The 12,589-nt window shown below is 43.6% G+C and overlaps 1 protein-coding gene across 9 annotated transcripts in view; it reads left to right on the forward strand.

Annotated features, from left to right (window-relative positions):
• Window positions 1–12,345, forward strand: part of TP53BP1 (tumor protein p53 binding protein 1) — a 97,387-nt gene extending 85,042 nt beyond the window's left edge. For 7 of the 9 annotated variants that reach the window (XM_058737955.1, XM_058737956.1, XM_058737959.1 and 4 more), the window contains 8 exons: window positions 254–684; window positions 3,470–3,661; window positions 4,065–4,283; window positions 5,922–6,137; window positions 9,984–10,078; window positions 10,825–11,024; window positions 11,498–11,643; window positions 11,992–12,345. In XM_058737955.1, coding sequence (XP_058593938.1) covers window positions 254–684; window positions 3,470–3,661; window positions 4,065–4,283; window positions 5,922–6,137; window positions 9,984–10,078; window positions 10,825–11,024; window positions 11,498–11,643; window positions 11,992–12,179 — 1,687 coding nt within the window. In that variant the 3' untranslated portion in view covers window positions 12,180–12,345. Of the gene's footprint in view, window positions 1–253; window positions 685–3,469; window positions 3,662–4,064; window positions 4,284–5,190; window positions 5,256–5,536; window positions 5,611–5,921; window positions 6,138–9,218; window positions 9,361–9,983; window positions 10,079–10,824; window positions 11,025–11,497; window positions 11,644–11,991 lie in introns of those variants that run through there. The other 2 variants (XR_009264189.1, XR_009264188.1) reach the window with 2 other exon arrangements.
• Window positions 12,346–12,589: the final 244 nt, after the last annotated feature.

The raw sequence follows: 12,589 nt of genomic DNA on the forward strand, positions 1-12,589 counted from the left end.
TGCAGAAAAAAAGGGAGTAGAGAGAAGAGAGGGGAGTAGAGAGTATGTGGGGTGTCAGGAGGGACACGAGGGGTCCACATTGACTTGGGAGCGGGCAGGGATCAGAGAGGCCACCGAGAAACCAGGCTTAGGCCTGTGATGGGGTCCTCCAAGAATGGGCTGAGGAAGACCCATGGACAAAGGAGTGGGAAAATTGGCAGTTAGAAACTTTTCTTATTTTAACTGCCTTCTCCTATCTCTTATCTTTGTTTAGAGAAACAGCTGTTCCTGGCCCCTTGGGCATAGAGGACATATCACCCAGCATGTCACCAGATGATAAATCCTTCACTCGTATTGTGCCCCGAGTGCCGGACTCCACCAGGCGAGCAGACACGGGTGCCAGTGCTTTGCGTCGAAGTGACTCTCCAGAGATTCCTTTCCAGGCCGCTACTGGCCATTCTGATGGCTTAGATGCCTCCTCTCCAGGAAATAGCTTTGTGGGACTCCGTGTTGTAGCCAAGTGGTCGTCCAATGGCTATTTTTACTCTGGGAAAATCACTCGTGATGTCGGAGCTGGGAAGTATAAATTGCTCTTTGATGATGGATACGAGTGTGATGTGTTGGGCAAAGACATTCTGCTGTGTGACCCCATCCCACTGGATACGGAAGTGACAGCCCTCTCGGAGGATGAGTATTTCAGTGCAGGTAATAAAGGGAGTGGTGTCTGTAAGAGATTTAGTGTGCCTGGGCCAGTCCTCTCTCCAGTCAGTAATTACCAAGGGCATTCTCTCCAGCCCAACTACTCTTCTTCAGGGGTCTCCAAAGCTACAAATTCCATTCCTCCTGTGTGAGGTACTCTCACACTGGCTTTTTGTTTTCATTTGTTGCTTATTTTTGAATTAACTTAAAAGAATTTTTTTTTTTAATATTTATTTTTGAGAGAGAGAGAGAGAAAGTACAAGTCGGGGAGGGGCAGAGAGAGGGAGACACAGAATTGAAGTAGGCTCCAGGCTCTGAGCTGTCCGCACAGAGCCCGATGCGGGGCTCGAACTCACGAACCAAACCGTGAGATTGTGACCTAAGCCAAAGTCAGACGCTTAACTGAGCCACCCAGGTACTCCTGAACTTACTTTGGAATAATATATTTACAGAAAATGTACAGACTGCTGTGTAAAGCACAAAATACTGTGATAATGTAAGAAGTTCTCACCTACCCGTCAGCCAGCTTCCACTCTTGTTAACATCTTATGATAGCATGGCACATTTGTCAAAACTAAGAAACCAACCTTGATTCCTTACTAACTAACTAAATTCCAGACTTTATTTGCATTTTATCAGGTTTTATATATCCTTTTTCTATTCCAGGATCCAATCCATTAGTCTTCATGTGTCCTTTGATCTGTGACAGTTTCTGAATCTTTTCTTGTTTTTCATGGCCTTGACGGTTGTAAGGAGTGTATAGTCAGATATTTGTCCCTCAGTTCTGGTCCGTCTCACCTTTTGTTTTATATTGGAGTTACAGGTTTTGAAAAGAATGCTATGGAGGTAAAGTGCCTTTTTCATTATGTCACAGAGGACTGAGGCCTATGACATCCACAGGACATCTCTAGTCACGTTAACCTTTATCACTTACGTAAAGTATTTGCCCAATTTCTCCACTGTAAAGTTAGTGTTTTCCCTTTCGATTTATCTGCTCTTTCACCACTGACTTAAACTTAGTACCTGCCTTGCTAGGAATCTAGTAGGTGAGTGTAGCAGATATATTGAGATATTTTTGCTTAGGAAGACGTCGTTAGTACTGTATTTTTGTGTCTGCACAGCAACCATTTACTGTCTGGTTTGAAAAAATTAAAAATTTTTAAGTAGCCAGTTCCTCTGATAATGAGATATTTGTATTATGACTGTTGCATGTGCCAGTTCTTTGAATATATTCCCTTTTTTTGAGCTAATCTGGAGATAAATGTGTTGAGTTTGTCATTTAAAAACATCCTGTCTGGAGATTTTTTGGAACATAAATTGGGATATAATGGGCAAAAATGCCTCTGGCGAAGTTTCCTCAGACTTTCTTGTGATTTGGACTCCTGAGTAGTTTTTTGCCCCTTTATCATTGTTAATCTTTACCTTCTAGTCCTGGGTAACACTTAGCTTTAGGTGGCATCATTTAGTAGCATGTGGATGTAGGTCTTTTATGACCTTTGGCTTACATAGTTTGTATCAAATATGCCCATTGTATCAAATGTATCCATTAGGTTTAAAGCCTGTCTTCCAGGTCCTCTTAAGACCAAGAGACAGTTCTGTATCCAGTGTGAATTATGGCATCAAGGGGTGGGGTGTCTCTTGTGTCTTATTTATCAAGGCTGTCTACTAACATCATTACTAGACTGCTTCGAGTTGTAGTAGCTCTTCATCAGTGTGAAGTATATTCTTGGCCTTGGGCTTCATTGTACTCTTGAAAGGGGTCTTTGTGACTTAGTTTGCTGGTAGAGATTGAAGCCAGAAGATGAAGCAGCAAGGGGGAGGGGAGTGATTCTGTGGCATAAATAGAGAACCAAGGCCTGCTTTCACGTCTGTATTTCTTTCCTTGGTGGCATATGCTCTGGGTTTCTTTTAGCCCTTCATTCAAGCACAGACCAGTGGGAGAGAACAAACGGACTCTTCTTTTATAAGAATAAAGAGGTGTTCATGAAAATGCCTTGTTTTTATGTTATATACTTCGTGCGTGCGTGTGTGTGTGTATAGCATGTGCAGGTATATAAGTTGTTTATTGATGGATGGAGGAGGAGGAGTATCATCTTTTTACAGGTTTGGAAATGGGTCTTGCCCAAGATCACACAGTTTGCTGGTAGCAGAGTTAGGCCTAGGCTCAGGTCTCCTAAATTCTAGCCCTGTTCCGTTTTATACTCCACATTGTGTTCCTTGTAACCTAAAGGCCTTTAGGTTCTGAAGCAGAGCAAGAGCAAGAAAGTAGATAATAGGGAAGATTAGGCAGGGGAGGCAGAATTTATGTGTTTTTTCCTTTCTTTGCTCTGTATCTCTATTTTGATTTAGCCACACAGACACATGCTCTGTCTTTCTCTCTTCGAGTTAAGTCATCTTTCACCTACAGCTTAGCTCAAGAATTATCACTGTCTCCAAAGAAACCAAGAAAGGTTTAGTAATTTATAATGGGATTATTAAGAAACCACATGTCATTTCAAGAAATAATTGAACCTCTAATAACTCATAAATGCTGGCTTTTAGGAGGCTTTATTTTATAACCAAAGGATTCCTTCTGTTGAGAATCTTTCCATGTCCCAATCTCAGGGTTGTAGCTACATATATTCTTAAGTGGTGGTGGTGTCTGAGATTGACAGCTGGGATTTCAGTACTAACTTCAGTCCACTGTCGGACTTCCTGATGCCCTGACACAACCTGTTGTGCAGACCCACTGTGAGTGGCTGCCAAGCAACCTAAAACAATAGCAGGCTGCTCTTATGTTTTTCCCACCCAGGAGTGGTGAAAGGGCATAGGAAGGAGTCTGGAGAGCTCTACTATAGCATTGAAAAAGAAGGCCAAAGGAAGTGGTACAAGCGAATGGCCGTCATCCTGTCCTTGGAGCAAGGAAATAGACTGCGAGAGCAGTATGGCCTTGGCCCATATGAGGCAGTAACACCCCTTACCAAGGCAGCAGATATCAGCTTAGGTAAGACCTTTGTTTCCTAGCTCCGGGCCCCTGTCCTGTTTGTGGTGGGAAGAGCGGTTTCTAGAGCAATCAGGATGCTTCGCTAAATCTTGCAAGTCCTGTGTGGTTTATGAGATGCTAATGAGCTGCCATTTTCTGGAGCCACCACCTATCTCTGTTTCCTTCCCAGGACCACATGGTAAATCCTCAGATTCTTCTGGTCTTCCCAGTTCTTCAGGGGACCAGATGCATTTCAGTCATGGCTAAGACTGAAACAGAATGGCAGCTTTAAAAGAGGTTTCCCGTTCTCATAGGAGGTGGAGGAAAGGGTGTGGTGATATCTAAATCAGGCTCTGCCCAGCTTCTTGGAGTCCAGGGCCTCAGACCATGGGAGTTGACCAACCTTTGACTTATCCTATCATAGACAATTTGGTGGAAGGGAAACGGAAACGGCGCAGCAACATCAGCTCCCCAGCCACCCCTACTGCCTCCAGCAGCAGCAGCAGCACAACCCCTACCCGCAAGATTACAGACAGCCCTCGTGCCTCCTCGGGAGTTCTCTCAGGCAAAAGAAAACTGATCACTTCTGAAGAAGAACGGTCCCCTGCCAAGCGAGGCCGGAAGTCTGCCACTGTGAAACCTGGTGAGTACTCCCTTTTGCCTCATCCTCCCTCAGACCACTGTGGAATGCAGGGCCAGCTGCTGGAGAGAAGGAGCCTGATAAGTGGCAATGGCCGCTCTGTCCTGCTACAAAGTTGGGATCCTGCACAAGCACAGGTAGTACTCAGCTTACTGCATCTACCTTTACACATCTCCCAGCAGAGTCCAGTGGAGATAGATAGGACACTAGGTCTTGATTGGAAACATTCATTGAGTTCTGTATAAGTTCCAGGAGGGAAAGAAACTGAATTTTAAGCAGATTCCTTTATCTGGCACCATCTTCTACCTCAGGAAGCTCTGCTTCCTGAGTCTTTTTGCGCTAAGGGCCCTCTGGCTCTCCCAGACTTCCTACTGAAAGCTAGTACCTCAGTCTGCATCTCCTTGTACTGTTCCTCAAACACCTCCTTTCCACGCACTCATGTTTCATGTTAACAGGAATTCATCCGTCTGTTGTTCACGGAGTCTCTAATATCCAGCCCCAGCCATTGTGGGTTCTGGAGACACAGGTGTAAAGTCCTCAGTGTCTGCCCTGAGGGAGCTCTCTCAGTGCAGCAGACTGAGCGAGTTCATCGGTTGTTACGTTGTCCTAGCACCAGAGTTCCTTTGGTTTCCTGTATATTTGCGTTGTGTCATCTCCATATGTATCCAGCACCTCTGTTGTGTTCAGGGTATGTGAGGCATGAAGTCCTTCGATATTACTTCAAATAGTCCCAATGAGGTTTAGATGCTAGAATTCATTTTCTAGTTGAAGAATTTGAGGTACAGAAAAGTTGGCTAACTTTACCAAGGTGACCTAGTAATCCAGAATTCAAACTCAGGCAGTTTGACTTTGAAGTCCAGGCTTATACATACTACATCAGACTGTTCTCCTCCTGCTGGTTTTGTTTTAGGGAGGCATGACCTGTCTGTCATCTTAGCCTCCTAATGAGGCTATGATTCTGCTTCTTCAAATCAGGTATTTGTTTTCTTCTTGAGGACTTATTGGGGCACTCGTAGCATGGGTGTTCTGGGAGTCCTGGGCTGGCCGGTGCACTTACTCACCCCCAGGGGTTGGAAACTGGGATAATTGAAGCAGGCTGTTTTGCTGTAGCTCCATCAGTGAGTAAGAACACTTTATTACCAAGTATTCTGTGCACCGTTCTGGTGACGGTTAGGCATAGGGTGGGAGTATCTGCTGGGTACACTTCTCGGTAACAAAAAAAATGGGTTTTTTGTTGTTGTTTTTTTGTTTTTAAGGGCTGTTTCAAAATATCACATATCCTGGGGAAATCAGAGCACTGAGCAAGAGAAAGTGGGCTGAAGATTTCTAAGTATTTTTCACTCTTACCTAAACTTTGTTTGTATTAGAACCACTACTTTCTTCAGATCCCAGAAGTATTTAGTTTGGCTGTATAAAAACAATACTAGTTGATATTCATTTATAAATCGTCATGACTGTATAAAACTTAAATACATAAAATTTCTCTGCACTGTAAATTGGGTCCTGGGACCCAATAGGGGTCCATAGGAATGGTCTTTGGTCAGTAGCTCAAAAAACCTGGTCAGGACATTGCCTACCCATCCTGTCATGCCCAGGCAGTGGTCTGTATCTTTCTAGTAATTGTGTCTCCATCCCTTCCAGGTGCAGTGGGGGCAGGAGAGTTTGTGAGCCCCTGTGAGAGTGGAGACAACATGGGTGAACCCTCTGCCTTGGAAGAGCAGAGAGGGCCTTTGCCCCTTAACAAAACCTTGTTTCTTGGCTATGCCTTTCTTCTCACCATGGCCACAACAAGTGACAAGTTGGCCAGCCGCTCCAAACTGCCAGATGGCCCTACAGGAAGCAGTGAGGAAGAGGAGGGTAAGTCCCTAGGAAGCCCTGGGGGCTCTCACACATGAGCACTTTCTTCCTTTCCATTCACTTATGAGCCTATAAAGTAAGCAGTGCAAGTGGTGTGTGAGATCTTGGTCAGGGAAAGTTAATGAACTCTCCTTCTTAATATATAGACGGTTTTCACAAAATTCCTCTTAGTGGCTCCTCAAAACAATCCTGTGAGGCACATGGGACATACATCTTACTGTCCATTTTACAGATGAGGAAACAAGCTTAGAGAGGTTAAAACCGTGCTTTTTGTCTGCAGTAATGGTAGATTTGGGACTAGAACCCGGTGTTCATTCTATCCTATGACAGTCCTCCAAGTCAGGTTTCTGAATGCCCTGCCATCTTTCCCATCTGTGTTCTAGGGGCAGTTGCTAGAGAAAACCCACCTGGGGGTGAAGTTGATTCTCGTGAGGTCTGTGCATAAGACAGAGAATGTAGGGTGCCCAGGGCCCCCGGGTGATATCACAGAAACAGCTTCTAAGCCTTTTCAACTCTTGTATCTCTGTTCAACCTTAACCTAAATCTATATATTGTATTTCTGTGTGGTCTATGACTTAGGGTTTGAGTGAAGGCTGTAGTGGGGACAGGTAAAAATCGTTTGAACTGTCTAAAGAGTGTGTGATCTAGGAGAGAAAATGGGTGGATACAAATGTATACACTGTAAGTGACTCACAGCAGCATCCACATATATCTGTGAACCATAAAGGTGCAGATGGAGTGATGTTCTGCAGGTTAGTTACTATATCTTACACGAGGGAATCGAATTGGGGAACATGGTTTCATAAAATAGCACCACTGCAAATCTGCGATGGTAGGCATCTCAGGTGTGTAGACAACTCTTCCCCTAATTAACCAAAACCAACCATAGCCATGTGGAAATCTGTACAGGGCTATGGGAAGGGTGATCAGAGAATTGAAATTACGGTTTATGCTATTTGGAAGGTGCATAAACAGCCATCAGTAGAGCGACTCTAGGGTGTGGGAGCAGGTGTGGCATGTGTGGGGTTTCAAGGTTAAGTGTGTGCCCAGCTTTGTTTGTCAGACAGAATTCAGATAGGTATCATTGGCGACAAGGTGTATGAAGAGTTTCCTAGCTAAGAGTGTAGTTTACTTTGATTATAATGGGAGTCCCTTGAGGATTCTGCAGGATGTGGCATCAAAACAGTGTTTGTGGTCTTGTTTTCTTTTGCTTTCACAGTATTGCTAGACTCTGGACTTTATTCTCCAAGATGCTCCTAGCCCTTCCATAGACCAGGACTTCACAAGGCAACTCTATAATGTTTTATCTGTGGTATAGCATAGTCAAGAAAGGCAGCTTTGGGGGTGTGCCCGGGTGGCTCAGTTGGTTAAGCATCCAACTCTTGATACTTGTCTCAGGTCATGATCTCATAGTTCATGAGATCTAGCCCCATGTCAGGCTCTGTGCTGACAGCGTGGAGCCTGCTTGGGGTTCCCTGTCTCTCTTTGTCCCTCCCACATGTGCGCTCCCTCTCTCTCAAAAAAATAACCAAACATTAAAAAAAAAAACAAACTGGTATAAGATGCAGACTGTCCAACATCTGTGAGCCTGTGTGAGATTAATAAACTCAACTCCTAAAAATTCCCACCACTGATGGCTGATATATCAAATGTTTATAATCCCAACCTTGCAACCATGTGCGGAAGGAGGTAGGCCTTATCTAAATGAGGAGGAGAAATTGGACATTTTTAAGAGATTGCCAGGTTTCTCATGGAAAATGTGATTATAGTGAACATGTCTGCTTTATCATCGGACACTGCCCAGAAGTACCAAAATCCTTGATGTTTTTGGCATGTGAGAATGTTGACAGGTACCTCAGTCTCAAGAAGCCTGGAGACATTTGTACTAAAACAACCTACAGAATATAATAGTTTTGGGGCTCCTGGGTGGCTCAGTTGGTTAAGCGTCTGACTTCGGCTCAGGTTGTGATCTCACAATTCGCGGGTTCAAGCCCTGCATTGGGCTTCGTGCTGACAGTGCAGAGCTTGCTTGGGATTCTCTCTCTCTGTCTCTCTCTCTCAAATAAACTTAAAAAAAAAAAAAAAGAATATTTATAGTTTAAAAGAAACTATCTGACATGACTAATAGATAAATGGGAATCTTAGATGCTAGTTTATGTCAGGAGCTCATAGAATGCTCAAATCCATTTAATGAGACATATTTATTAATGAGTTAAGAATATGGCACCTGGTATTGTTAGGAGGTACACTATCGGGGACCCATCAGCCATAGGGATTGACTCTAGAGTTAGGTTTATTTAGTATCTTCATCCTTGATTTTAGATGATGGAATTAAAAACCTGTTCATTTTAACCTCAGGTCAGGCAGGGCCACTCATAAATCACAAATAAAATGAAATCCAAAATGAGAAAAAGTAGAGGAATGGACTGCTGCCTAGACAGGGTAATATTTGATTACACAGGAGCAAGGAAATATAATTGGGGATTAAAATCTAGGGTAAGACTGGAAACAGACCTGGATTAAGCAGACATAAAATAGAAGTCTTGGGGAAAATAAAGGGCCATGAGAGGCCCCGGGAGCGACTCAGCAGTAGTGTTGGTACTGAGAATTGTGACAAATGTGTATTGAGATGGATCAAAAGGATACAGTGATGAAACAGAAATAGTCCTGCTCTCATCTGAGTGTTTTATAACCATGTAAAGTTTCTAGTTTGAGTTTTCATTTTAAGAGGAACGTGAGAATGTATAGTCAAGGACAGAGCAATGGACATGAATAGGCTGGCCAGTCCTCACTAGAGGTGTAGAGGACTGAGTGTGGGGCGTCAGCGCTTGTGGGTGGCTCCATCAGTAAGGAGGGCACCACAGGCCTGGCCTGTCTGCACAGGTTCTGTTCTGTCAGTTACCACTGGGCGTGAGGGGGAAGGGAATGGTCTTGGCACTAAACTCTTATGAATTTGGTTGGGTTTTTTATTTGTGATAAGTTCTCAGAACTCCTAATTAACTAAAATCTCTAATGTCTTGCCTTTTTTTTTTTTTTTTGTCTTTTCTTTTTTAATGTGTTATTTATATATGAGAGGAGCAGATATTTGGTCAAAAGAAGCAATTTCTAATTGCCTAGGGTCATTACAGCTTCAGCCTCATCTCTCATAACTTCTACTTCACCCTCAAGACTGTAAAGCAGTCATTGATGTTCAGTGTCCTGAGGTACTTCAAGATCATCAAAGGTAGATAGTTTTCAATAAAAAGGTTGAAATAGGATTTTTCTGGCTAGCCTTCACTTAATCAGCTACATTGTAGAAACCCTACTTTCTTTGAGTATTCTGGTTCTTCAGAGTTTTATTCTACAAGGGGTAAAAAATTCTGATGAAGGGGGAATTTGAAGGCTTTGTTACAAAAAGTGCTAATCAGCTATTCTTCACCTCCACATCAGGCAGAATTAGAGGAAATGGGCTTAGTTTGCAGGAGACATTTAGGGTAGTCCTAAGGAACAACTTCCTGATGGTAAGGGTTATTCAAATTGGAGTACATTACCATGGGAACTGGTTGTGTGTCGATCCCTGTTAACAGTCCCATGACTTGGTACAGAAACCTTTGATGTTTTGGGGTTTAGGACCTACCCCCATTTCTCATCTTTCCCACCCTTTCTGCTCTTGTCCCTGCTTTTGGCAGCATTTTATAGTGCTCATGACAGATCTCTTTCTGACCCATGGGAAAGCTCTCGACCTGTCTTTAGGATATAGTGCTATGGAGCTAGCCAGGAGTGTCAAAGGAGGCAGCAAGAGGCAGGCTTAAAGTAGTAAATACAAAACTAACTAGTAATTATTATCTTGGTTATTTTTTTAAATAGAATTTTTAGAAATTCCTCCTTTCAACAAGCAGTATACAGAATCCCAGCTTCGAGCAGGAGCTGGCTATATTCTTGAAGACTTCAATGAAGCCCAGGTGAGGAGTTTCTTTGTGTAGCTTCCCAAAAGGGCGGTAATGAGAAGAGTCTGAGGGGGAGGGGATGGAGAGGTTGGGTACACCAGGTAGACAGTTGAGGAACTGGGAAACTGCCACAAAGTTGTTGCATGAACTAGAATTTTTACATGGGTGTAATGAAGAGAAGGTTGTAATGAAGAGAAGTTAGACCCCTTCTTGTTAAAGGCTGTGATTCTATTCTTGGGACAAAAGTAGGTTAAAATTTGTTTAATAGAAATCCCTATTAGAGTGTTGCTGATTCTCAGCCTACAAGGTTGAATATCTGGGATTGGGTGGTCCCTTGAGGGTTTAGGCCCCCAGAAACCTGCAGGTGAGGCAGGGAGAACATCTAAGGAAGCCTGTGGGCCTTTCATTGAGAAAGGCGACCTTGGGTAGAAGGATAGGTTCAGGGACATCTGGGTGGCTCAGTTGGTTGAGCTTGATTTTGGCTCAGGTATTGATCCCAGGGTCATGGGATTGAGCCCCACCGCGGACTCTGCATTGAGCATGAAGTCTGCTTAAGATTCTCTCTCTCTCTCTCTCTCTCTCTCTCTCTCTCTCTGCGCCTCTGCTCCTCTCCAGTTCGCACATGTGCTCTAAAAAAAAAAAATCACATTTTGGGTGGTATTTTAGAAGTGTTCAGATCTATTCTCTGTGATTAAGGGCTGCTATTCAGGGGCTTTCTGTAGAAGTAACCAGACCCATTGCTTCTGTTCCTTTTCTTCCAGTGTAACACAGCCTACCAGTGTCTCCTAATTGCAGATCAGCATTGTCGAACCCGGAAGTATTTCTTGTGCCTTGCCAGTGGGATTCCTTGTGTGTCTCATGTCTGGGTCCATGATAGTTGCCATGCCAACCAGCTCCAGAATTACCGCAATTATTTGCTGCCTGCTGGGTATAGCCTTGAGGAGCAGAGAATTCTGGATTGGTGAGTATTTGAGAGCCTATCTAGAATGGTAGGCAGGAAGACAGCAAGCTCTTGGAGTGAGGAGAATCAAGGTGAGAGTGTTTCTAGAAATTAGAATGATCATAGGATAAATTAGAGAACTTGAGTGAGTTTATTTTAGTAGTTCATCCAGTTTATGTCCACAGGTACCCTGGTTAAGGACCTTTTGAAGATGTGTGAGGATTTCCATGTAGGTTCAGTGTTCTTGACCTCTAAGGTTAGGGGACTGAATTTCAAGCAAGGCATTTTATTCTTAGTCCCAGGACAAACCTGGACAGCAGAAGGGATGTATTAGAAGGCTAGGATCCCAGAGAATACACGATTCATAGGAGAAGAGAAGGGGGAGTGGTACCGTAATGCAGGGCTTTTGAAAATATTCACATGTTGTTGGATGTAACCTGTCACGTTAGGGTCTTTTCTAATTCCAAGGTGCTGTGTCTCTGACTCCTTTGTAGGCAACCCCGTGAAAACCCTTTCCACAATCTGAAGGTACTCTTGGTGTCAGACCAACAGCAGAACTTCCTCGAGCTCTGGTCTGAGATCCTCATGACTGGGGGGGCAGCCTCCGTGAAGCAGCACCATTCAAGTGCCCATAACAAAGGTACCTGGAAAGTGTATGTGGTGTTACTGCTCCAAGGATGTCCTTCGACCCATAAGTGTTAGGCCCTGTGGTCTGTTAGGTTGACCATATCCGTGTTTCTTCTCTTAGAAAGGCACCACCTTCAGGAGCCACTAGGGGGGAGGCTCTATGCTTCTGCTGGTGTCCAATGGTGTATTTATAAATAATTCTACAAGGTTAGCATACAGTGATTACAGCTTTTCTCTTTGGGTTGTGATCAGTAACACTGATATAAAGGGCTGGAGTTTGGGCACAGTGCACCATACTGGCACATCTTTAATGGAAGGCTAAATTGAGTCTCCTTTCCTCATCTTCCCCTGCTTCCTGCAGATATTGCTTTAGGGGTATTTGATGTGGTGGTGACGGATCCCTCATGCCCAGCCTCGGTGCTGAAGTGTGCTGAAGCATTGCAGCTGCCTGTGGTGTCACAAGAGTGGGTGATCCAGTGCCTCATTGTTGGGGAGAGAATTGGATTCAAGCAGCATCCAAAATATAAACACGATTATGTTTCTCACTAAGGATATTGGTCTTAACCGATTTTATTCCCTGTTGTGGAGATTGTGTTTTAACCAGGTTTTAAATGTGTCTTGTGTGTAACTGGATTCCTTGCATGGATCTTGTATATAGTTTTATTTGCTGGACTTTTATGATAAAATAAATGTTGAATCTCTTTGGTTGTAGTAACTGGGATTTCTTCATCCATTTCTTTGAACTTAATCGCAGAACAAATAGCAAGACAAACATGTGGTACCTTCTCTGTGGTTTTCAATAGGTTTGTTCGTAGTGGAGGACAGCTTGCCAAGGAAAATAACAAGTGAATTTAAAATTTTTCCGTGCCATCATTGTCGAAAGGTTATCCTGGGCTGTTTAAAATTAGATGCTTCCCAAAACCTAATTTTACAGTAGGTCCAGATCAATAGTTGTAGCT

The sequence above is a fragment of the Neofelis nebulosa genome, chromosome 7, assembly GCF_028018385.1.
Source record: "Neofelis nebulosa isolate mNeoNeb1 chromosome 7, mNeoNeb1.pri, whole genome shotgun sequence".
In the NCBI taxonomy this organism is placed as follows: Eukaryota; Metazoa; Chordata; class Mammalia; order Carnivora; family Felidae; genus Neofelis; species Neofelis nebulosa.